Source organism: Convolutriloba macropyga, chromosome 3 (genome assembly GCF_964194025.1).
Source record: "Convolutriloba macropyga chromosome 3, txConMacr16.3, whole genome shotgun sequence".
NCBI classification, from domain to species: Eukaryota; Metazoa; Xenacoelomorpha; order Acoela; family Convolutidae; genus Convolutriloba; species Convolutriloba macropyga.
In genome coordinates, this window is record NC_134470.1 from 2,114,132 (window position 1) to 2,140,132 (window position 26,001).

The 26,001-nt window shown below is 37.7% G+C and overlaps 2 protein-coding genes across 3 annotated transcripts in view; one reads left to right on the forward strand and one right to left on the reverse strand.

Moving 5' to 3' along the window:
• LOC142335868 (KICSTOR complex protein ITFG2-like) overlaps window positions 1-26,001 on the reverse strand; it is a 408,175-nt gene that overhangs the window by 192,740 nt on the left and 189,434 nt on the right. The gene's annotated exons all lie outside the window — the stretch shown is intronic.
• The window catches only part of LOC142335864 (uncharacterized), a 103,255-nt gene continuing 101,396 nt past the window's right edge, over window positions 24,143-26,001 (forward strand). The window contains exon 1 of the mRNA XM_075384194.1: window positions 24,143-24,421. Within this exon, the coding sequence (XP_075240309.1) occupies window positions 24,322-24,421 (100 nt within the window). The 5' untranslated portion in view covers window positions 24,143-24,321. The remainder of the gene's footprint in view (window positions 24,422-26,001) is intronic.

The following is a 26,001-nucleotide window of genomic DNA, read 5'->3' on the forward strand; positions in this document are numbered from 1 at the left end:
TCGGTCTGCTGGTTGCCGCAAAAATATTTAAAAACAAGAAAAATTTGTGTTTGTACATAATGCTCCGATCCCACTCATCCACAACTCTGACTTGCTTATCTGCCTAATGAGGGAGAGAGACATAAAATTTTCGAAAAAATCTTACATGCTGATCTCAAAAATAAATAGCATATGAATTGAAACATCCGCGTCCATTTCAAATCACTTAGAACGGTAAATAATGTCATGTCAGTTGGCAGATCAGACCCGCCTTTCCTTGCGTCAATTATTTTGTTTTTATTTTATTTTTACTTTACTTTTTTGACATGACTTTTAAGAAATTCATATACTGTTCGAAAAAATTCGGTGTATGCTAATAAAAAATAAAATCCACTAAGCAAACTATCCAGAAAAAACTTCAACAAAAATCAGTAGAAAGGTTATTTTTCATCCATAGGAAGCTGCTAAGACGGTAGTTACCCAGAATTTATTTTACGACTACAAAAAGAACGACAATTAAAGAAAAACGAAAAACCTGAAATTCCGCTAGGGGATGGTGTCGAATTAGTTAAAACCATGATCTAATCGCTGAAAAAACTAATGTTTTCCATTATGGCCGTTTTTAAGCAACAATAATATGATATCTGAACTTTCAATAATGTAGCAAGACAAGAAAAAACCTCAAAGGAGGGAAAATGTGTTTCGGTAGAAACGTGTGCTGACTTAGCGGTAAAGTTTTGTGCTCACCGCTCTCAACGCACTCACAGCTATTCCTACATCTTTGTTGCGGTATTTTCTGTGGTAAGGATAATTGGTAAATATCGCGACCAAACTTTTTTTAAGATAAGCGATTCTTAGCGGTGAATTGTTTTTTTTACCGCTTTGAACTAATTCACAGCTATTTTTTTTATCTTTTTTTTGCAACGTGTTCCACGGTAAAGATATTTGGTAAACTAAGCGGTTAATTATTTTTTTCAACGCATTCACCGCATTCAACGCTAAAAATCGCAATTCTTACATCTTTCTCGCATTCGCCGCAATTCTTACATTTTTTAGCGCTGATTTTCAGCGTTGACACCTCGACCCGGTTTGTTTGATTCCATCTGATTCGAACTGAGCTGATAATAAATGTTATCAATATTCGGTTAAGAACCAAGATCTCAAAAATTTACAATTTTTTCCTTAAAAATTACAAAAACTGTGAAGAGGAACCAACCTGTCACATTTATTACACAGGAAGCAGCTGTTATGACCCATTTGCTATCAATAATGGTGCCACCGCAGAAGTACATTGCTGTAAGGTCCAATGGGTGTTTTCTAACTTCAATTTTGACGAAAAAAGGTTTGCAATCGGAATCTAAGCCGTTGATAATGGAGTTTTTCACGGATTTCCGTAATCGAGTATCTTTTTTCTCAACTTCAGATCCATCATTGTTTGTTGCAATTCTGTCAATAAGAAACCCAAAAACCGAAAATTTGCATAAACTAATTGCAAATGACAGAACCAAAATGTCAGACGACATATTTTGTTGCACTTTTAACAGTTAATTATGATTGTTGATGACAAAAATATAACTACGAAAGGATTTAGTGAAACACACAAATTTTTGTTTTTATTTAAATATTTGCGAGAAACGCCATAAAGCAAAGAAACGTATTCTAATTTTATTCTTTATGTGCCAGTAAAACTGTTTGCAGCCAATCAGGTTTAAAGAATTACTTTATATAAAGGTTCTCGCTTTCGTCAAGAAACACTACTCGATTCCATACAAACATGAATCGATTCCAGACAAACATCGCCTTATTTGCTAGCCAACTTGGCCTACCATTGTCTTTGACCTATAAGGTCACCAAACAAATAAAATGACAAAATAGATAACTAATATAAAAAAGGAGTTCCAGCGTGCCTTAACGAACTCTTACAAGATGTGGAATTACACGTTTGTTTTGAGCCCTGATCAAAGAGGTGTCTGGCTTTATTCATAAAGTCTGAACTTATGGACCATGGTCTTGAACTGTTATGTTCCAGATTCGCTAAGAACTAAGAAGTTAAATCAGTTTGAATTCGACAGAACACAGGTATCGAAACCTGCTGCAACATTAGCAAAAATTTGGCAATGTTGCAACAAAAATCGACAACATTAGCAAAAATTTGATCTTCAAAACGCTTCTTTTTCGAGCAAGCATACATCTCAAGTTAACCATGAGACCTTAATTTTCACCCTTCCCACTCATCGAGTGAGACATTAAAACCTCAGTGGGTGACACATTTTCGAGAAGAATCGCCTCTTAACGGGAAGATAAATTTGCTCGAGTTTCAAATGGACCTAGAATCTTGATATTCTTGAAATCAGCATTTCCGGGCCCACAAATTGCTCTAACAGCAACTCATTGAGATAGCCAACCGAAACCTTGAGAAAACTCTGCAGACTGCAAATTTGTGCTATCAGCCAGAAGGGCGATTAGTTTAAAGGTCTTACGAACAGTTGTTGATTTTCCCCAGAAGGACTCGAAGTCCAACGAAACGAAATGATTTCCACGTTTGCTACATTTCTTGGAGTACTGTTTGTACTTCATGTTTTCAGTGGTTGACAGATCAAATCCACACTTCCCGGCCGCTTTTGCAATAGGGATAGGAGTAGTAAATAATAAGAGCGTTAAGAGCGGGGGGGGGGGGTATTCATGCGATACTAAACATGGGAATATAGGGAGTGATCATGAGTGGGAATTCCTAGGATCAAAAATATGTGATTTCAGGGGGTTATGGTGAGAGGGTAATCCTTGTGGTAAATAAACATGGGAATATAGGGGATGACATTAATTGGGTCTTTTATGATACTTAAACATGGGAATATAGGGGTTTTTTAGGAGGGTATTTTTTTACGATACTTAAACATGTGAATATAGAGAGTGATCCCAAGTTGACATTCCTGGGATCATAAACGTGTGCATATAGGGCCTTATGCTGAGTGGATAATAATACGATACTTAAACATGGAAATATAGGGGGTTTTTAAATGGGTATTTTTTTACGATACTTAAACATGGGAATATAGGGGGTTATTTCAAGTGGGTATTTTTACGATGAATAAACATGGGAATAAAGGGGATTATCCTAAGCGGTCATAACAGTATAGGGGTGGAAAGATGGGGGGGGAGTTAAATGGGTCACCGTTGAAAACCTTAACAGTGGGAATAGGATTGGTTGAATTAAAATGCAATTTCTCAATATTTTTGTCTTCTATGTTTCTATCTCTTCCCTATACAACAAAAACTGGGTGAATAGGTTTCAAGTGTCATTTCTCAGAGGCGCGCCCAATGGCAACAATTGCAACGGTAGATTTGAAAAGTATTCACGAGTTATACCAGCAAGTGAAGAAAGAATATTCAGGGTATAGTGAAAGGTATCTGTATTTCTTAGCAACTTGTTTTTACTTGGATCCTGATCTTGATTTGGATATTGCACTGAAGTTAAGACCCTATGGTGGGCTCATTGGTATTGACAATTCTGCACTTGACAAATACTTCAAAGCTTACAAAATTTTAAGGTTGCATGCTATTCTCCATGACGCTTCCGGTTTTGTCTTTGAACACAGCGAAAAAGGACCAGGTTATTCTTACGTATTGCCCTGTCCAGTCTCAATTGAGTATCTCGGACACGTCACAGGCATAGCTTTCTGTCTCTATGTGAAGACATTTAAGAAAAATTTGTTCAGTTTATTGGAATGTTGAAACTGCGACCAGTTGTTCTTGATATTGAAGGCTTTCGACAAAAGAAATCGGGTTTTATAATCAAAGAGCTTTCTGTGTGTTCTCATAATTACAGTGATACAGTTTCTTTCCTACCCCCAAGTTCATTCAATATACTCTCCTCAAGTGAACAAAAGTCTTACCAGTGGGTTTCAAAATTTCTTCATGGTTTGGCTTGGGAGAGCGGAGATTACCCCTATTGCTATTTGCAACAAATTATTCAAAGCATCAAACTTCGTTTTTCATTTGCCAAATTTTATGCAAAAGGAACTGAAAAGGCGGAAACTTTGAAGAAGTTATTCCAAAGAGACGTTATCAATTTAGAGACGTTGTTATGTCCAAAGGTTGAAAACCTAAAATTATATCGCGACATACCAATTTGTGAATTACATGCGGTAATTTGTCCCAAATGACAACGAAGTAGACATTGTGCTAGTAAGAAGGCCAAATTGTTTTACCAGTGGCTGACGAATGAGTCGTCGTTTGGAAAAATCAACTCCATCTCTCCTTCAAGTAAATTTGTCTCCAAATTTGACAGTTTACAGTTACATAACGGCTGAAGAACAGCTAACCGTTACATTTGTTAAAGAAGAGAAAGTTGATACCCGTGGTCAAACTGTACTAAGGAAGCAACAAGTTACCTGTACTGAAACAGAAATAGAGACACTGAAAAAATACCTTTCCCTCTTAGAATATTTCAAATTATACCATGTCTATTCAAGAGAAAGCGCAAAGACTGAAACTAATCCCTTTACCTATGCCCAAGCATGCAGTACCAGTTCAGATATCTCCAACAGATGAACGTCTTCCGGCTGAAATTAAGGAGAGCATCAGAGACAGCAACGTTGAGTCAGTTGTGTTCAGAGATAAAACTGACAATGTGAATGCGAACTATACTATTGCTTACAAAAAAACTGATGAAAACTCACAATTTGTTTGTTATGAGTTTTTTATTCTCAAATAATTATGAATGAGCCTGAGTTTCAATTCATTGATTAATTTAATAAACTGTTTCAAATGACCCAACCCGAGGACACCATTGACGCTGGAGGAGCTATAACTGACTTAGTTTTTGACGAAAATCACCAAGAAAGGCGATCTTGGCGGTTTTGTAACTCTAGAGTTCCAAGACCTGAGGTGGTTTATTTTACCCAAATTTTCATAATAATTTTTCTTATAGGTGTTTCTTTGGTCAAATTGGTGTTTTTTAAACTCGATTGTGAAGAATCAACATTCTGGTTTTCACTCCTTTCTTGCACAGTCGGATACGCTCTACCTAACCCGAAACTATGAATAAAATAATTTCAACTACCGATAGACTTTTTATGGCTGTTTGTGGCCCATCATGTTGTGGAAAATCTGAAATGATTTTCAAAATGTTACTTCAAAACACCTTCTCACCCAAGTTTGAATCAATATTTTATTTCTACCAGCATGAACAACCTAAATTTCAGTTCATTGAGAGAAAAATAAACATTCAGTTTATGAAGTTTTCCAGTTTTGAGCAAATATCAGAACTAGATGATTGCCTTTTGGTATTTGACGATTCATGTGAAGAAATTTTTAATGATAAAGAATTTTCTAAATTAGCGACAGCTGGACGTCATAAGAAAATCAGTGTGATATACGTAAAACACAACTTATTTCAACAGAGCAAATGGTCCAGAACTATTGATTTTAATACAACACACATTATTTTATTTAAATCGCCTCGTGATGTTCAACAAATTGGTTTAATTGGTCGACAACTCAACAACACACAATTTTTAAGAGAAAGTTATGAGTTAGCAACAAAGCAACCTTTTGGTCATCTATTAATTGATCTGGACCCAAAACCGTCAGACGCGTTACGTTATTCCTCTAATATTGTGCCTCCAGGCCCCTCAATTTTTTACTTACCTCCAGCAAAAGCTGTTATTACAAATTTAACCGATGAAAGAGAAAGAAATATGTATGCTTCAGCAAATGCTACAAGTATCGGATATCAAGTTAAAAAAGTTAATCAAGTCAGCAACTAAAAAGTTTATTTATTTTCTTTGCGAATGCTTCCTGAACGTAGTTAATGGTAACGTGCCCATCAACAAAAACTTGATAGAGACCGCAGAAAGCTCATTCAGAAAAATTTTATCTAAACAGACAAGTTTGAAGACGAAAAAGGAAACTTTTGCGAGAGAAATAGAACTACTAAAAACGGTTAGCTTTGCTTGTTTTCTGTACCTGAAAAAACCATAATGCATGCAGAAGAATTTGTTCTGATTCCGAAGCGAATGTTCATGTCGAAACAACCATTAAAAAGCGAAGTTCTCGACAACCCAGCCTATAGAAACAAAGCAGCTCAGTTAACACTCATGCAAAGAAATATGCCAAGTTCCGAGGACAGCGTGGAAAGAACAGATGGAGTAGTTCAAACCGAGCCAATGTTCACAGAGCGGGAAAAACAAGTATACGAGCCCGAAAAAATGGACTCGATTAGTGATGACAGCGAAATTGATCCAGTCGTCACAAAAAAACCAGAAAGTGCCCACGCAAATTTTGAATCAATAATGGGGCTAGTGAAACTGAAAGAAAAATACAAAATCCAACGTGCAGAAATTTTGCTTGATCTTATCTTCCAATCGGAAGCAGTTACATTTGGAGAGGAAAGCAAGTTACTATACATCAATCAAGAACCAACAAGTGTACAAGTCTCTAAGTTTTTGTATGATTTACAGCAGCCTACTAAAAAAAATTGATCAATCAGGATACTCTAAAGTTTTAGCTCTTCTCCCGGTTGAGCCTGAACTTGTTGCAAACACTTACGCCAAGCAAATTATACAAGCCTATGAAAGTGAACAAGAATTCTTCCAACCCAACAAAGTCCACAATCAGGAAGCGGTAACCCAAAACGAGCCACAACAGGAAAAAAGGTCAAAATCAAGAAGACAAACAAAAAAGAGAGTCAACCGAAAAAATGGGATCCTTTCTTCTTCTGAGAGAAAAACCTTGGAGCATCTTTATTCAAAAGGCCCTGCTTCTTTTGGTAGCCCAGGCGACTTCATACACAAAGCAAAATGTCAATGGCTAAAGTGAGGTCATATTTAGAAGCAAAACCATCCTTCACAAAATACCGCTCAATTCGTTCAAGGTTTCCAAGACTGAAAGTCATTGTAAAGGACACTAATGAAATTTGGTCTCTGGATTTAGCTCATGTTGATAAACTTGCAAAGTACAATCGAGATGTCAAATACCTTTTGGTAGCAGTTGACTGTCTGTCACGATATCTAAGAGTAGAACCAATGAAAACTAAATATGCAACAGAAGCAGCCCAAGCATTCAAAAAAATGATTAAGTACAAACAACCATTAAAAGTATGGGTTGACGATGGTACAGAGTTTCTTGGAGCTTTCAAAAGCATGTGTGAGAAAAGAGGGATTCATTTATATAGCACCTTCAGTGAAAAAAAGTCTGCTTTTGCAGAAAGAAACATTCGCTCGCTGAAAAATATCTTCTACAAATACCTTGAAGAAAAGTGGACATACTCTTATATTGATAAATTGGATCAGTTTGTGAACACAATTAATTCACGTGTTAACCGGGTCACTAAACTTGCCCCAAATAAGGTTACAAAGAAAGATGTACCGAGGCTGGTCTCACTGAGTGCTCAAACAAGTATCCGTCAAAAACCCAAGTTTTATATCGGAGACTTTGTTAGAATTGTCAAAAAGGACAAAGCGTTCAGAAAGGGATACAAACAATCCTTTACTGACGAGGTATTTGAGATTACAGATATTCCGACGTTGTCACCGCCAACCTACTCTATTATTTACGCAAACAAAGAAAAAATAGAGGGTAAATTCTATCAACCAGAATTACAACTGGTTCGTGAACGCAGCGAATAAAATGGCTCGCAATCAATTTGAAGATGAGTTCACAGTACATGTTATATCATCTGCATCGATGCAAATATTCAAATCAAATACACTGGCGTCATTTCGAAATTTTTTTAATGATGAAATTCAACTTTCTGGAGACTGGAGGGTAGCGTTAAGTGAAATTATTTTTCCAACGAAAATTGAAAACGTTGTGGAGGGGGATTTTATTGCTTTCAGCTTGAAAGAAAATGAAGAAGCTACGAAAAGGGCCGCAGATGCCAATGTTATCTCACGACCATACAATGGATCAAAATTGGGCTTTATTCCAGGGACATTTGAAACAGTAAATCAGCTTCTAGCATTAATAAAGCGTACAGCCGGACTGCCTCACTTTTCCTTCAGAGAAATAAAAAATTCTGGAAAATACGAAATTTTGTTTGGAAAACGTGAAGGGATTACGTTTCTAAGCAAGGAAATTCCAAGTATCCTTGGTTTTGAGGGAGTTCCTGATGGCAATGGTATCCATATTGGCTATAAAATGAACACGACTGCAGATAAACTAATGAAAAGCGACGACAAAAAAGCTTATTATGGCGAGCTACCAGCGGATCTGTTGGCTGGTAAACACTTGATATTTGTATGTGCAAACATTATTGAATATCAGTACGTGGGTGATGCCAAAGCGCCTCTTTTACGAGTCATTGATTCAAAACAGCGTCTAAAAAACGGTAGTGTGTGCGAAGTTGAACCAACACATCGAATAGTTTTTTCGAACTTGGATTACAAAAGCTACTGACAAACACAATTCAATCCATTTCTATTGAGCTGCGAACAGAAACAGGTGACTTGGATCCCTTCTCGGGAACAGGAAAAGTTCTCTTGACGTTACAATTCAAAAAGTTTTCAAGTTAAAATGGATTCATACTACGCAAATCAAGCAACAACTTCTTTGCCGCATTTTTCTGGATACTATCGACAAAGAGGTAGTGGCTTCGGAGCTTTGGCTGCGGGTATTGGCCGTGTTGCTCTAACCTTAGCACGTCGATTCATTCTACCGACTGCCAAACGAGTTGGAAAGGAACTGTTGAAACAGAGCGAGTTCCAAGATCTGAGGTGGTTTATTTTACCCAAATTTTCATAATAATTTTTCTTATAGGTGTTTCTTTGGTCAAATTGGTGTTTTTTAAACTCGATTGTGAAGAATCAACATTCTGGTTTTCACTCCTTTCTTGCACAGTCGGATACGCTCTACCTAACCCGAAACTATGAATAAAATAATTTCAACTACCGATAGACTTTTTATGGCTGTTTGTGGCCCATCATGTTGTGGAAAAACTGAAATGATTTTCAAAATGTTACTTCAAAACACCTTCTCACCCAAGTTTGAATCAATATTTTATTTCTACCAGCATGAACAACCTAAATTTCAGTTCATTGAGAGAAAAATAAACATTCAGTTTATGAAGTTTTCCAGTTTTGAGCAAATATCAGAACTAGATGATTGCCTTTTGGTATTTGACGATTCATGTGAAGAAATTTTTAATGATAAAGAATTTTCTAAATTAGCGACAGCTGGACGTCATAAGAAAATCAGTGTGATATACGTAAAACACAACTTATTTCAACAGAGCAAATGGTCCAGAACTATTGATCTTAATACAACACACATTATTTTATTTAAATCGCCTCGTGATGTTCAACAAATTGGTTTAATTGGTCGACAACTCAACAACACACAATTTTTAAGAGAAAGTTATGAGTTAGCAACAAAGCAACCTTTTGGTCATCTATTAATTGATCTGGACCCAAAACCGTCAGACGCGTTACGTTATTCCTCTAATATTGTGCCTCCAGGCCCCTCAATTTTTTACTTACCTCCAGCAAAAGCTGTTATTACAAATTTAACCGATGAAAGAGAAAGAAATATGTATGCTTCAGCAAATGCTACAAGTATCGGATATCAAGTTAAAAAAGTTAATCAAGTCAGCAACTAAAAAGTTTATTTATTTTCTTTGCGAATGCTTCCTGAACGTAGTTAATGGTAACGTGCCCATCAACAAAAACTTGATAGAGACCGCAGAAAGCTCATTCAGAAAAATTTTATCTAAACAGACAAGTTTGAAGACGAAAAAGGAAACTTTTGCGAGAGAAATAGAACTACTAAAAACGGTTAGCTTTGCTTGTTTTCTGTACCTGAAAAAACCATAATGCATGCAGAAGAATTTGTTCTGATTCCGAAGCGAATGTTCATGTCGAAACAACCATTAAAAAGCGAAGTTCTCGACAACCCAGCCTATAGAGCCTATAGAAACAAAGCAGCTCAGTTAACACTCATGCAAAGAAATATGCCAAGTTCCGAGGACAGCGTGGAAAGAACAGATGGAGTAGTTCAAACCGAGCCAATGTTCACAGAGCGGGAAAAACAAGTAGACGAGCCCGAAAAAATGGACTCGATTAGTGATGACAGCGAAATTGATCCAGTTGTCACAAAAAACCAGAAAGTGCCCACGCAAATTTTGAATCAATAATGGGGCTAGTGAAACTGAAAGAAAAATACAAAATCCAACGTGCAGAAATTTTGCTTGATCTTATCTTCCAATCGGAAGCAGTTACATTTGGAGAGGAAAGCAAGTTACTATACATCAATCAAGAACCAACAAGTGTACAAGTCTCTAAGTTTTTGTATGATTTACAGCAGCCTACTAAAAAAAATTGATCAATCAGGATACTCTAAAGTTTTAGCTCTTCTCCCGGTTGAGCCTGAACTTGTTGCAAACACTTACGCCAAGCAAATTATACAAGCCTATGAAAGTGAACAAGAATTCTTCCCAACCCAACAAAGTCCACAATCAGGAAGCGGTAACCCAAAACGAGCCACAACAGGAAAAAAGGTCAAAATCAAGAAGACAAACAAAAAAGAGAGTCAACCGAAAAAATGGGATCCTTTCTTCTTCTGAGAGAAAAACCTTGGAGCATCTTTATTCAAAAGGCCCTGCTTCTTTTGGTAGCCCAGGCGACTTCATACACAAAGCAAAATGTCAATGGCTAAAGTGAGGTCATATTTAGAAGCAAAACCATCCTTCACAAAATACCGCTCAATTCGTTCAAGGTTTCCAAGACTGAAAGTCATTGTAAAGTACATTAATGAAATTTGGTCTCTGGATTTAGCTCATGTTGATAAACTTGCAAAGTACAATCGAGATGTCAAATACCTTTTGGTAGCAGTTGACTGTCTGTCACGATATCTAAGAGTAGAACCAATGAAAACTAAATATGCAACAGAAGCAGCCCAAGCATTCAAAAAAATGATTAAGTACAAACAACCATTAAAAGTATGGGTTGACGATGGTACAGAGTTTCTTGGAGCTTTCAAAAGCATGTGTGAGAAAAGAGGGATTCATTTATATAGCACCTTCAGTGAAAAAAAGTCTGCTTTTGCAGAAAGAAACATTCGCTCGCTGAAAAATATCTTCTACAAATACCTTGAAGAAAAGTGGACATACTCTTATATTGATAAATTGGATCAGTTTGTGAACACAATTAATTCACGTGTTAACCGGGTCACTAAACTTGCCCCAAATAAGGTTACAAAGAAAGATGTACCGAGGCTGGTCTCACTGAGTGCTCAAACAAGTATCCGTCAAAAACCCAAGTTTTATATCGGAGACTTTGTTAGAATTGTCAAAAAGGACAAAGCGTTCAGAAAGGGATACAAACAATCCTTTACTGACGAGGTATTTGAGATTACAGATATTCCGACGTTGTCACCGCCAACCTACTCTATTATTTACGCAAACAAAGAAAAAATAGAGGGTAAATTCTATCAACCAGAATTACAACTGGTTCGTGAACGCAGCGAATAAAATGGCTCGCAATCAATTTGAAGATGAGTTCAAAATACATGTTATATCATCTGCATCGATGCAAATATTCAAATCAAATACACTGGCGTCATTTCGAAATTTTTTTAATGATGAAATTCAACTTTCTGGAGACTGGAGGGTAGCGTTAAGTGAAATTATCTTTCCAACGAAAATTGAAAACGTTGTGGAGGGGGATTTTATTGCTTTCAGTTTGAAAGAAAATGAAGAAGCTACGAAAAGGGCCGCAGATGCCAATGTTATCTCACGACCATACAATGGATCAAAATTGGGCTTTATTCCAGGGATATTTGAAACAGTAAATCAGCTTCTAGCATTAATAAAGCGTACAGCCGGACTGCCTCACTTTTCCTTCAGAGAAATAAAAAATTCTGGAAAATACGAAATTTTGTTTGGAAAACGTGAAGGGATTACGTTTCTAAGCAAGGAAATTCCAAGTATCCTTGGTTTTGAGGGAGTTCCTGATGGCAATGGTATCCATATTGGCTATAAAATGAACACGACTGCAGATAAACTAATGAAAAGCGACGACAAAAAAGCTTATTATGGCGAGCTACCAGCGGATCTGTTGGCTGGTAAACACTTGATATTTGTATGTGCAAACATTATTGAATATCAGTACGTGGGTGATGCCAAAGCGCCTCTTTTACGAGTCATTGATTCAAAACAGCGTCTAAAAAACGGTAGTGTGTGCGAAGTTGAACCAACACATCGAATAGTTTTTTCGAACTTGGATTACAAAAGCTACTGACAAACACAATTCAATCCATTTCTATTGAGCTGCGAACAGAAACAGGTGACTTGGATCCCTTCTCGGGAACAGGAAAAGTTCTCTTGACGTTACAATTCAAAAAGTTTTCAAGTTAAAATGGATTCATACTACGCAAATCAAGCAACAACTTCTTTGCCGCATTTTTCTGGATACTATCGACAAAGAGGTAGTGGCTTCGGAGCTTTGGCTGCGGGTATTGGCCGTGTTGCTCTAACCTTAGCACGTCGATTCATTCTACCGACTGCCAAACGAGTTGGAAAGGAACTGTTGAAACAGAGCGTTCCGGAGCTACTAGACGTAGTAAGCAGTAAAAAATCTCCGAAGCAAGCGTTCAAGAACACCATTTCTAATACAGTAAAAAAAACAGACCGGCGGATCACGGAAAAGAACACTACGACAACGTAGACTAAGAAGTCGGTCAAAGAGCTCATCCAAAAAGTCAGCAGCAGTAACCAAACGGAAAAACATCATTTCCACTCGGAGGCCCCTGAAAAGAAGTCGGTCAGATTTTTTCGCCAAAGTTAACGATGATCGCTAATTTGTTGCCAATAGAAGCAACTCACAGTTCTCTGGATTTATTTGAAAAGCCAGCTCTCTTAGTAACGTTTGATGGAAGTTTCTGCCAAAAATTGGGGCCTGTCTACAGTCCAAATGGACCTATGTTAGAGTTTGAAGTCTCTGGTGATCGAAACAATTTTATAGATTTACAAAAAATTTTTCTCGAAATCAAATGTAAAATTGTTCAGTCGTCTGGAGCTGATTTGAAATATGATGCAGGAGCTCCTACTGACAAAGCGAAAACGGATGCTCCATACTTTTGCAACAATGTGTTACATTCATTATTTTCTGATTGTACGGTATCTGCTAATGGACTAAAAATATCAAATGCCAACGGGAACTATGCGCATAAAAGTTTTATCGAGACCGAATTTTCACACAACAAAGACGCAAAAAACACATGGCTAGCATGTCAAGGCTACTCATTCGAAGAGAACCCGGCTACGTTAGCGACAACAGAAATTGACAGGAGAAAAGAATTAGTTGAAAAATCAGCCGAATGCGCTTTTTATGGAAAAGTTGCCGTTGATTTCTTCACCTATGATCAAAATCTGCTTAGCGGTGTTACGCTTCGCATTGCTTTCAGACGCTCTATTGATGACTTTGTCATCATGTCCGATGACCCTGCAAAACACTACAAAAGAGAAAATTTGGAAGCCAATTTGTATGTCCGCAAGATGACGCTAAATGATGACGTTATGTCAGCCATTGAAAAAACCTTGTTAAGTAGTCCTGCATCTTATCCCTACTTCGAAACCATAACAAAAACGTTTTCGGCTTCAGCTGGTCTCCATAGTTGGAAGCAAGAGGATATTTTCTCGCGGGAACGAATTCGCAGACTTGCAATTTGTTTAAACACTAACGAAGCTTTCTTAGGCAATAAAAGGCTCAACCCGTTTCATTATCGGAAATTTGGCCTCGAACAAATATATATTTATCGCAACGGACTGCCTGTTGCGGATAGTCCAATATCAACAGATGACGATAAACGTCTCTATTTTAACACAATATCCGACTTGGCTTATATTGACAACGGTCATGGAATTAAACTGAGCGAGTATCCCAGCCATTTCCTTATGGTTTTTGACCTTACCAGCACGCAACAGGCTTCCCATGATTTTATTCACCCGGAGCTGACAAACAGTTCAATAACCGCGGAACTGAATTTCTCAGCGGCTCTTCCAAACAATATTGAAAGTTTTATAATTGGCGAAAAAATAAGTACAATTTACGTTGACAGTGCACGACGTGTGTCGAAAAACCATATATTGACAAATTAATGAACGAAGACGAAGTAAATGATTTAATACAGCGCTGCAAGCTTCTGAAGCACAAATTTCTGGGTGTCTTTGCAGCAAATAATTTCCCTAAAATTTTGCAACCAAATTCATTTATAATAGTCAATGCATCAACGTCTGACAATGTTGGAACACATTGGCTCCTATTATGCGTCAAAAACAAGAATTTGATTTTTGCCGATCCTCTGGGGCAACCTATTGTGTTCTATAAGAATGTATATCGAAGACTGGTTTCTACCCAAGGAGATGTTCAGCTATGTCAAGTTCTAGAAAACCAGCCCATACAAAGTCGAGACTCAAAACTATGTGGACTTTTTTGTATTTATATTGCTCATCTTATTTTCAGTTTTCATCCCATTGTTAAATGTAGTGATAATGATTTGATACGGTTTGCTCTCCATATGATGATGACCTAACACTACTAATGTTTGAATGAAGTTCAATTTTTTCAAAATTTAATTTTTTCTTCATACACAAAACGAATGAACAACAAATCAGTATCAATATTCAAATTTCCATAACCACTCACAAAAATATCCATAATCCGACAAAAAGCACCAGAATGAGGACCAGTTAAAATTGATTCAAATCTACGCAAAGTTTCACTACTGAAATTGTCTGTTTGAGTTTGCTTTCCCGGCAAAATCATGTTGTGTACTGACTTCTGCGCCACCGTTGTTTTCACTGACTTCACAGTATTTCCATTATTTTTGTTTGAGTTTCCAGCAGTTTTCGTTTGTAGCTGTTGTGATAAAGTAACAATTGCTGGTAAACGCTTCCGCACTGTTGCTGCAGGCTCAGGTTTTCCTTCGTTCTTAATGTTGAAATCAACCGCTAACTTCAATTTAAAAAAGACATCGCCTTTTGTCTCCAAATCCACTGCTGATGAAAACAAGTATCGAAAAGTTGTGAAAAGACAAGATACGGGGAAAGCCTTGTTTCGTTTGAAAATGTCATTGTAAGTTGTTGCTGCTTCTGATGTATCTATCAGAACAGGAAAATGGTTAGTAGATGTCGATGTTGTCAACTGACAAAATTCTGAATCGAAATGGGGACACACAGCAAAATTTTTCACGCTTGACCAGTTAATTTTTTCATTAGTGACTAAAAATTTAAACTGTTTCTGAAACTGTTTGAAGTAACTAGGTGAACGCTCAAACATTGCCTCAACCATGACTTTTATGTTGCGCTAAATTTCGTTTTCTTAGCAGGAGAAGGTCCGTCAGTCTTCGATTTTGATTCAGCTTCTTGTGAACTGAGTTGAAATGTTTCCCTAATTTTTGGCGCTTTTTTAATAAGTTTATCAAATTCTTCGGTAGTTATTGACAGCCGTTGTTGAAATTCGTAATCGTCGTCAACTTTCTTGAATAGTTTCAGAAACACATACGTTCCAGTCTTCTCATAAGTTTTGAGGGTGGCCCTGATTAGACGTTTTTCCGTCTTTGAAATATCAGAATAACTATCCCCAAACTCAGAATCTTTTGTGGCGGAAAACGGCATATTTCAATTTAGTCTTTGGTTATACTGATAACAGGTTCTTTTGAAATGCGATATAAAATTTAACAGACCACCTCGAAGAAACACTCACACCAAAGTGGCGCGGCAAGCTTGCATTAAACAAGTGTCGTCTCTGTCTTTAATTGCAAACAGGTTTAAATGTGTGAAAATGCAGACTCAAGTACGCCAGCGGCGTACTTGAGTCTGTTAATTCATTTTAACTTGGAAACCTTTCTGTAAAACACATGTCTGTTCAATTATTAACACGTGCGTGGTCCATGGAATTTTATTGCAAAGAGAGTTCAAAGATCAAATTGATAAGAAGACATAAAACACGTGTCAGAAAATGTGGGCAAAAGGAACACTGAACATGTAGAAAACTACTATTCTATAACGCACGTGTTTGTTTATATATTAACACGTGCAGTAAAACATGTTGGGTCCATGAAACTTTATTACAATTAAGGTCAGAGATCAAATTGATAGGAATATATATACACACTAGGAAAAGTGGGCAATAAAAGGAAAACTTAATGTAGAAAAGTTGTGTGCATAAAACAGCTTAAACCTAAACATGGGACATATAAATATATGTCGTTAAACATTGGTCTGGTGCACTGATAACAGCTAGCTTCAATAAATTTGTCTTCCTGTGGGTAATATGCAGGGGATCAAAATCGTAGTTAGTGGATTGAAAACAATTGTGACCTAAGGGAGTGCCTGAACCATAAAATCAAATTAGTTTTAACAACTACGACTATTTTCCTCTGAAGCATTAGTTGCTCTCTATCTTTCAATCTCTTTCTTTATCTGATCTCGATTGCTTGCTTGAACAATTTTTGAAATTTTAAAATTTCAGAATGTCTTTTTATTTGCTCTCTGATTCTGAAGAGTCCTGGCAAAGGACTTTAGTATATCAGACTATGTACGAAAATTATGTTGTTTTTATTCAACAGTACAAAGACTTTTCTGAGAAAAATTGGATTACATCAGACCGCTTCATTATACCAAAACCAATTATCGATTTTGTTGCCACTTTGCCGGGAAAAAACTTACCTGCCCATGGAAGTATTATAACTTCTGGTGGTCTAGTGCCTCCACAACAACTGCAATCGTGTGAGCCGCAAGACATTGCAACATTACCCGATGAGACAAAGCAACTTCTCTTCAAGTATGATTGCGATTGTGTGCCACTATTCGAAAACCAACTTGGAGCTCAAGATGCTCGTGACAATTTAGCCAGTCTTTGGGGCATTCAATTATCGCCTACATCACCATCAAGTTCTTCAGGGCAAAGATTACCGACAACTCCGCTGAGTTGCCCTAGCGCTACAACAACGCCTCAGAGCTCAAGCCCGTCATTTTTTGCAGCACTCAGTAGAGATCAAGTTTCTTGGATATTTGGAATTGGAACGACAAGCCAAGAAACACCCGATACTACAATGCTTTCAGAGTCAAACTTTGAATCACCAAAAACACCAGTTCCAGAGAGCGATGGAGAAGATAAGACTATCACTCCAAACAATTTGGAGACGCCAAAAGTATGCAGAGCACCTCAAAAAAGAAAGTCGGATTCTAATTTCTCGGTGCTTTTTGAAGACTAAACTTTTTATCAGCATTACTTTCTCTGCTTAATTTTAGAGCTTCCCATAATTTATTTCTTTTGTGTAATTATATGTAAGCCTTTATTTGGTGTTTATACATGAAAAATTTGCAAAGATTTCAGTTTTTCTCAAATTGAACATGTTTGAACTTGTTCTCTGTCTTTTGAATTATCCCATAAGCAGGAACCTAGAATTTTAGCCAATGGAAATCACGTTTAAAAATCAAGTATCAACTTTTGTTTAATTATACTCCTTCATAGAGTGCTTTGAAATGGATTTTACAAAGTTATTCAACTAAAAACAGTAAGAATTAGTTGCTTCAGCATATTACATAAACCACGAAAAACAAAATCTTTACTAGTTTTTTTCTGGTTACTCAATTCATTGCAAAGAGTTCTTCGGCTGCTGTGTTGAATAGCAACTAATACTATCAACTTGTCCCTAATAAGCACTATTGTAAAAATAAATTTTAAAAAATCACAAAAAAATCAAAATTTTTTGGAATGAAAAACCAACAAATTGTCATAAGATTTTTCAAAATGTGTATAGATGGATGGTTAGGTGTCATGTTGTAAAACGTAACAATACTACTCGCTCGTTTTGTAAAAAAAAAACTGACAGAAAGGCAGTAAAAGAAACTTAAAAGTGCCGAAAAAATGTAAAATTTAGGTGAAAACTTTGAAATTGTACTATTTATACATCAAATGACAAGTAAAACTATCGAAAACACGGTAAAAGAAGGATGTGGTATCATCAACTAATTGCCAACGGGCTGTTCTGATGCTAAAAAGGAAGATGTTTGAGAAAAAATTTTTGAGAAAAACATTAAAAACGCGGTTTTTTGCTGTTTTTTAACATATTAACAGTGACCTTTGACCCCAAAATAGTGGGCTCCAAAAAATAGTTGGGATGAAAAGGAGTTTTTCATTGGCATCCGCAGACAATGAGCTACAAAAACTCTTATCACGCTCGTCAAATTTAGACAAATAATTAATGAGTTAATTAGCCCTTAATTAAGAGCTAATTAGCGCTTAATTAGCCAAATTACTAATTAACTAAAAAAATTTGAAAATTTTTTTGCAGATTTGTAATGCCCTCGTTATGCTTGACAAATTTGCTCATAAGCACCGAGGTCGAAAAACTGCTCCTTCACCGATTTCCAAAACATCTGGCCATTCATGTCCCATTAACATCTGGCATTAATTAGAACACCAACTACCTGATAAAAAAGAGTTAGAACCCCGCTTTTTGCAGTTTTGCAATCACCGGCGGCATCATGTGAAGTTCTATTCTGAGACCTGTCATCGAAAAATGCTTTTAAAGAAAAAACATGTGTAAATGTCATGTAATTGTCATGTTTTGACAATTTACGACTTGATTGACAGAAAAAAACTAACTTTTTTTCTGATGATGATGGAGCAGTTTTTTCAACGGGGTCCTACGTTTCATGACGCCACAAGCTTTTTTGATTCCCACAACTTTTGCGTAGCGTTGCTATAACATCCACTTTCAGACAGTAGTCAAACCACGCCCTCATGTGGGGTTTTATTCAAAAAGAACATGTTTAATTGCAAACCAATTACATTTTTTTGCATTAAAAAAGTCATCGCATTCTGTCTGTCGGTTGCTCACTCACCTATTCTCACTGTATCTAGAGAAATAATTTGAAAAAATTTAGCTTTAAAATATAAAATTTTACAAAAATTCGAAGTAAAATAAGCCCGCCAAAACCGACCAATCAGGTTGCAGCATTTTAAAATTTCAAAATTGGCGCGCAAAACAATCCATGGTCTACGCTTCGGAAAAACCGAGAAACCATTTTCTGTTCTTTCGTTTCTCAAGTTGAATTGTTATTACTCAAGCTAAAGCTTTCGTTGCTACTCAAGTTAAAAATGGTGTACCCTTGCCGTTATTGCGATTCTTTACTCAGTACAGCTAGCAATCGGACTAGACATGAACATCATTTCCACCCGGATGAACTTGGTTTACCCACATACCAGTGTTCATTATGCGAATTTACTTCGCGAAAAATCTCGAATCTCGAGCAGCACATGAGGACCGAACACTCGCGATTCACCAACAGCTGCCGCAGTTGCCATCTTGGGTTTAATGACTCTCACTTGTATGCTCAGCATATGAACTCTGTGCACTCTCTACCCGTATTTGGCGACAAGTTTGAACCAAGAGATACGCCAACGGAAAATGCGTTCAACGGCCTCTTGCGAACGTTTGAAACAACTGACGCAGATGAAGCACGTGATCTTGAAAACTTCATGCGTGCTCAAAAACCCAAAATCGATAGCCTCATAAATGAGCAGTTATGCCATGGGCCACAGAATGTTCAGTTGTGTGCAAAACTACAGCTGATAAAGCACCATAATGACCAGCCTGATAATGCAGAAGATGAGCGCATCGAAATATACGCTAACTCACTTATGACTCCAGTCTACGCAAACGGTCTCACGATTGCAGCCTACTGGGGAATGGTCGAAAAAATAATGAGCTTATTAACGACATTTGCTTCGATGGGTAGTGGATGGGTACTGGAAAAAGTGCTCAAAGTGGATGTGAAATTCGCACGTTTCAGACCAATTCGTGGCTCGTCCTATATCGCAATGCCAACTAAAATTGCCAATTGTCGCGGTCTGCTCAACATTAGAAATCATGAAGATCAGCAGTGCTTCAGATATTGCTATGTAGCAGCATATCATCTACATCATGGAGTAAGTCTGGACAGAGTTGATCAGAACTACCAAACTGCCAAAACATCCCCGACCACTTACAATCAACCGGGAATTCATCAACCATTAGGTGAATTCGATATGCCTATGGGCTTTGAAGATATTCCCGAATTCGAAAAACTGAATGATGTTCAAGTTAATGTGTTTGGCTACGAAAGCGGGCAATTTTTTCCTCTTAAAATTTCATCATACGAATCTGAATTTGTAATGGATCTACTTTTGTTGTATGATCACGATCATCACCACTATGTACTGATTACTCACCTTGTAAAAGTCGTTTGCTACGTAAGACGTATTGACTTTCGTTATTGTTATCGGATCTGTCGAAGTTGCTTTTGGATATGTCGAGACGGTCTCGAAAGCTACAATGTGCACATGACTAACTGTGGCAACAACGCTCCCGCAGTTATTCACATGCCTTCAAGCGATCAAAATTCATACAAATTTACAAACCTCTCTGCAACTTGGTTCGTACCTTTGGTAATATATTTCGACTTTGAGTCATTTCTTAGACCCGTGTCAGGATGCAAAGGACCTAGTAGCAGAGCATTTACACAAGTAAAGGAGATTCATGAACCGTGTGGGTTTGCGATAACAGTAATTGATCACCACTCCAGCAAACCAATTTTTTACGAAGTTGACAGTTCTGAGGACTGTATGGCTAATTTTGTGAAAGTGCTACACAAGCTTGCAAGAGATATCCACAAGCAAAAGAGAAAATATCCGTTTTTCAAAGGCGACAGGCGAAGTTTGGACAAATCTCAAGCTACACAATGCTGGATTTGTGAGAAACCGTTTTCAGAAGTCGAAGAACCAGAAAACTCAATTGACTTAGACCATTGTCACTATAGTGGCAAATTTCTCGGCTGGGCGCATGAAAAGTGCAACCGAGCAAGGAGAAACATCAATTTCATTCCTGTCGTAGGTCATAACATACAAAATTATGACCTACACCACATTTGCCTAGCTCTGAACAACTGTGAACCAACAACGACCGTCAGCGTCATACCAGCCACGGACGAAAAATACATATCTATGACATTTGGTGTGCTCATTGACACATTTGTTGACGAAAAAGGGACAACGGTGAAGGTGTATGAATATCTACGGTTCATCTACTCCTTCAAAATGATGAATAGCTCACTTGAAAAACTCGTGGAAATACTCCCGGCGAATCAATTTGAAATAATGAAGTCAATGTTTCCGACGGTCTCGGGTGAAAATATTCAGCTGCTAAAACAGAAAGGCTACTATCCCTATTCGTATATGAGTAGTCGTGCCAAGTTCTCTGACACACAACTACCACCACTAGAAAAGTGGGGAAACACCTTAGACGGTGGCAATGTGAATATTACAGAAAGTAATTTAGCTCATGCAAGCAGGATGTGGGAAATTCTTGGCTGTGGAACACTTCAAGATTACCACGACGCTTACTTAAAATTAGACTGCGCACTATTGGCCTGTGTCTGTGAATTCCACAGAGAATTGAGTTTTACTACCTATAAGTTGGACTGCATGCACTTTTTTACTTTACCCAATATGGCCAAAGAGGCTTCATTGAGGATCTGCAAAGCAAATGTCGAGTTATTGACAGAGCGAGAACATCTAGATATGATCGAGCCTGCAATCCGCGGTGGCGTCACCTCTGTCTACGAAAACCGGCGCTTCATTGCTAATAACCAATACATTCCAAACTACAATAGCACAGAAGATCATCAATTCGGTTTCTGTGTTGATGCGAACAATTTATACGGAGGAGAGATGCAACTTGAAAAACTCCCCCTCTCAGAGTTCGCATTCAACACAGAAGTTACAATTCAAGAGGTCCTAGACACACCCGACAACGCCAGCGTGGGATATTTTGTGGAGGTCGATCTTTCATACCCACCAGGATTGCATGACGATCACCGGGATTTCCCCCTGGCCCCTACCAAGGACATTGTTGAAGAGGAGTGGCTGGGAGAATACCAACTTAATTTGAAAGAGCAACACAACCTGCCCACATCAAAAGTGAAGAAATTATTACAAACGTTTTTTTGATAAGGAGAGATATGTGGTTCACTACAAATTGCTCAAACTGTATATTGAACTTGGACTTGTAATCAACAAAGTGCATAGAGTACTGCAGTTCCGCCAAGAAAGCTGGCTATCACCATATATCACGTTAAACAGTGAAAAACGACAAGTTGCAGCTAATAAGTTTGAGGAGAATTTTTACAAGTTAGTGAACAACGCTGTATACGGCAAGAACTGCGAATCTAAGCGACGCCGCAGTAAAATTACAATCACGCGTAACGCTGAACAAGTGCTGAACGTAGTGTCTAAGTTCGAGTTTGACCGCTACATGATATTCGTTGAAAACATGGCTGCTTTGACGACACGCCCAAAATCTATCTTTTGGAACACTCCAACTATTGTGGGAGCCACCATCTTAGATTTGGCGAAATATCACATGTATTATTTCCACTATCGGGTCATGCGTGCAAACTTCAACTGTCGCCTATTATATAGTGATACGGACAGCCTATTATATTCTGTTCAAAGTCCGGACTTCTACAAGCAATTATCAGAAAAGCCGCAGTCAGTTCTGAGCCATTTCGATTTTTCAAACTACCCGTCTGATCATTTCTTGTTTAATGCCAGTAACAAGAAAGTAGTCCTTAAATTTAAGGATGAATTCGCCGGCGACTACATTACCGAATTCATCTGCCTAAAGCCAAAGCTTTACTCCACTCTGTCAACAAGTAAGTTTATTATCTTTGAAATCAATAATATTAGTTTTACTATAAATATATATAGTTGGTTAGTAAACATCTGGAAGTTGTTAGTATGTATTGTTATTATATAGGGGGTTAGTAATGAAAATAGCGCCTATTTTTTCTCATTTTCTTTCCATCTTTTCAGGTTGCAGAAAACTCTCAGCAAAGGGAGTGACGAAGGCTGTGCAACAACATCTACGACATGCAGACTTTGTGAATACCCTGCTGTCAGGTAACAGTGTACGTGCAGAGAACACCCGGATTGTTTCTGATCACCACTCGTTGCGCACAGTAACTACAAACAAAATCTGCTCGTCAGCGTTTGATAATAAACGCTACATACTACCCGATGGCATAAAAACCCTCCCATTTGGCCACTATGAACTGGGCGATTATGCTATAGATGAAATAAATTGGAGCGACGACGATGTGGAGTGGGATTATGAAAATTCTGGCAATTTTAGTGACTTACAGCTAAGTTCGAGTCCTGAGTGGGATAACAGTTTCGTTGTGCCACAATCGTCTCCAAAAACCAACACCCAAAGCTCCAACACATGGCAGCCACCCGACCCTGGTTTTCTAGCTGCTGAATTGATAAACGATTCGGATATTGGGAGCAGTGATTTAGTTGATTTTGATGCAAGTTCGGATGAAAATTCCAGTCCCGATAACCCGTTTATTAATTTTGAAGCAGAGGAAGCCAGTGAAAATGAACCAGAAGAACCAGTGTTTAAAACTGCAAGGCGTTATTAGACAGTGTAATTAAATTTAATAGTGCAGAAAAGCGCACGCAAAACTGAACAAGTCTTGATTTTGCATGGAGTTAAGTATTTGGTTTTAATTTAAATTGATTGAGTGTTTTGAAAGCGCTAAGACTACTGAGAAAGCGGCGAGAAAGAAAGATTGGAATAAAGCGGAAAGGAAAGGTTTTACATGTACAAACCATTCAATCCCTCCTAACCTAATTCCCACTCATGATCACTCCTTATATTCCCATGTTTAGTATCGCATGAATACCCCCCCCCCGCTCTTAACGCTCTTATTATTTACTACTGATAGGTTTCAAGGGAGAAGTGACAGTAGCATCCAATGGTCCTGACTGCTCCACCTTCTTAACTCGTAATTAAAGCACTCATGTGCACCTTTTGAAATGTCGAAAGTCTGCAGTGCCAGAAGTTAAAAATGCCAGAAGTTCCTACTTAGCCAGAAGTTGACTTCCGTTGACTAACGTGTGCGTATCGTGTTTTAGGCATGGTTAGGTGACTCTGCAGAAGTCACTTCGAAATTCTGACTTAATATCTCGAACCGCTTCGCGGTTCCCGATAAACGCCAGAAGTTCTCTGTAACTTCAAGCAGAGTCGCTTATTCTATACTTAGGACAGTATCGGTCTTTGTCGCACGGCAATTATTCCGATAAAGCTAAATTCATTTAAGCACAATAAGCTTTGCTCCAAAAGGTTTGAAATGGCGCTTGTTTCAGAGTTCTATACGAAGGTCGGGAGGAGCTGAAGAAGGATTGCGAACAGATCTACCAATCGTACTACGGGAGACCTGGCTATGTGAACATCAAGTCAGCAGTGGGTGGCCAGCGAACTTACCTGACATGCAGAAGACGCAAACCAACTGATAAGATGCCCATGTTGGCTCTCACGGACATCGCCGTCATCTTCCCTAAAAAGGGAGACGTTGTACCACATTCGTTCTATGTTGTCAACAAAAACATCAATAAAGGTTTGTTGGGAACCATTTACGTCCCCATCATTTTAAATTGCTCTCGAATGAAGCTCGTACCAATTATCGTAAATGTGTGTGTCTTTTTAATGCAAATTTTGCTTGACCATTTTGCGCTTTTCTTCTGGAACATTCTTTGACTTCTCAAGTGACTTTTTCACGCTTTCGTTCTTCATTTTTGAGTGATCTCTATTGCTCTCACTCTGAAGTAAAGCTTTTGCTAAAATAAAATCGATTGCAGCATAACAAGAAGGGCCTGATAGCCAAGTGAGAAGTTCTGCTGGTGAGGGAGCGAGAGGTCAATGTTTCTAATCCCGGCGTGGTAAACTGTTTTGCACCCATAAAGAAAAATTTATTTAGGCTACAGTCAGTGATATAAATTGCCTTGCCTGTCGTTCGAGAGCAATTCTTCGATATTAGTCGGTTTATGTTTGTGTACATCACCACGCGAGTACTCCGCGTTTCTATGGAGGTTAAGGGGAGGTTGGGTCATAAAGGGGGCAGAACAATTATCAAGGTTTAAGTCACTTGGTCTTTTTCAATATTCTTCTGTTTATTAATAGCCGCACAGCGATAGCTGGGGCTATTATTGGCCTTCTCTTGGTTTTTTTTATTTCGTCGTCATGATTTTTGTTACGACCATATGACGTCACAGCCACTTTTTGTTCATTCGTTCATGCAACTTCAACTGAATTGCATGTGTGACGTCATTTTTCGCTCTTAGTGGAGCGAGTTTTTTGTTCATGCGCGTGATTAAATTTTTGGTCACACTTGACTTACCTCACTCTCAAAAATGACTTCCTCAATTTGAAATTGACTTTTATTTACTTTAATTCAAAGAGATAAGGTCAAATGGGTGTGTGTCACTCTAAATGAAGGTTATTTGAGATCAGCTAATAGAAGCAGCAATAACTTATACAGATTTTTAATCAAAATATAACAGATTAGCCTTCAATGAAAAGACGAATTTTTTTGGTCTGTCTTTTTTACTGTTTTTTTTTAGACTGCCAATCTACGAATCTATTGCGGCTATTTTCTGGCAATCTGCCAGCTATGTTTTTTTTAGTGTCGATTTGCATGTAATCAAGTATTTAACTGGGCACCCATCTTTTGCTGCTTAATTCAGCTTCGCTTAGGCACCTGTCTAGAATTTGACAGGTCTCATTGGCTAAATATACGTTTAGTCTGTTGAATTGTTACAGTTTGCAATTCTTTTTTAGCTTTCCGAGCATTTGTTTTGCATGAAATTTTTTGTCTGTTTTGTAGATGAGTTTATTCTTTTTGTCGCGCTCTCCCATCGCTGTATTTATAAGAAAAATTATTATCTTTCAAATAATTGCTAATCACTATGATTACTATGATTAATCACTATGATCAATGTTTTTATAGAACCGTAAATAAAAATCGAATTTCCTTAATTAACTTGTGTTATTTCCTTAATCTTTTTCTGTTTTAAAAGTTGTCGGTTAATGCCTATGCTCGCATATTGTGAACATTTACTCACTATGCTGTTATTGGGTTTAATGGCTCTGATGATGCTAGTTTTCTAAAAAAAAAAGTGGGGAGTGCATTTTTAATTT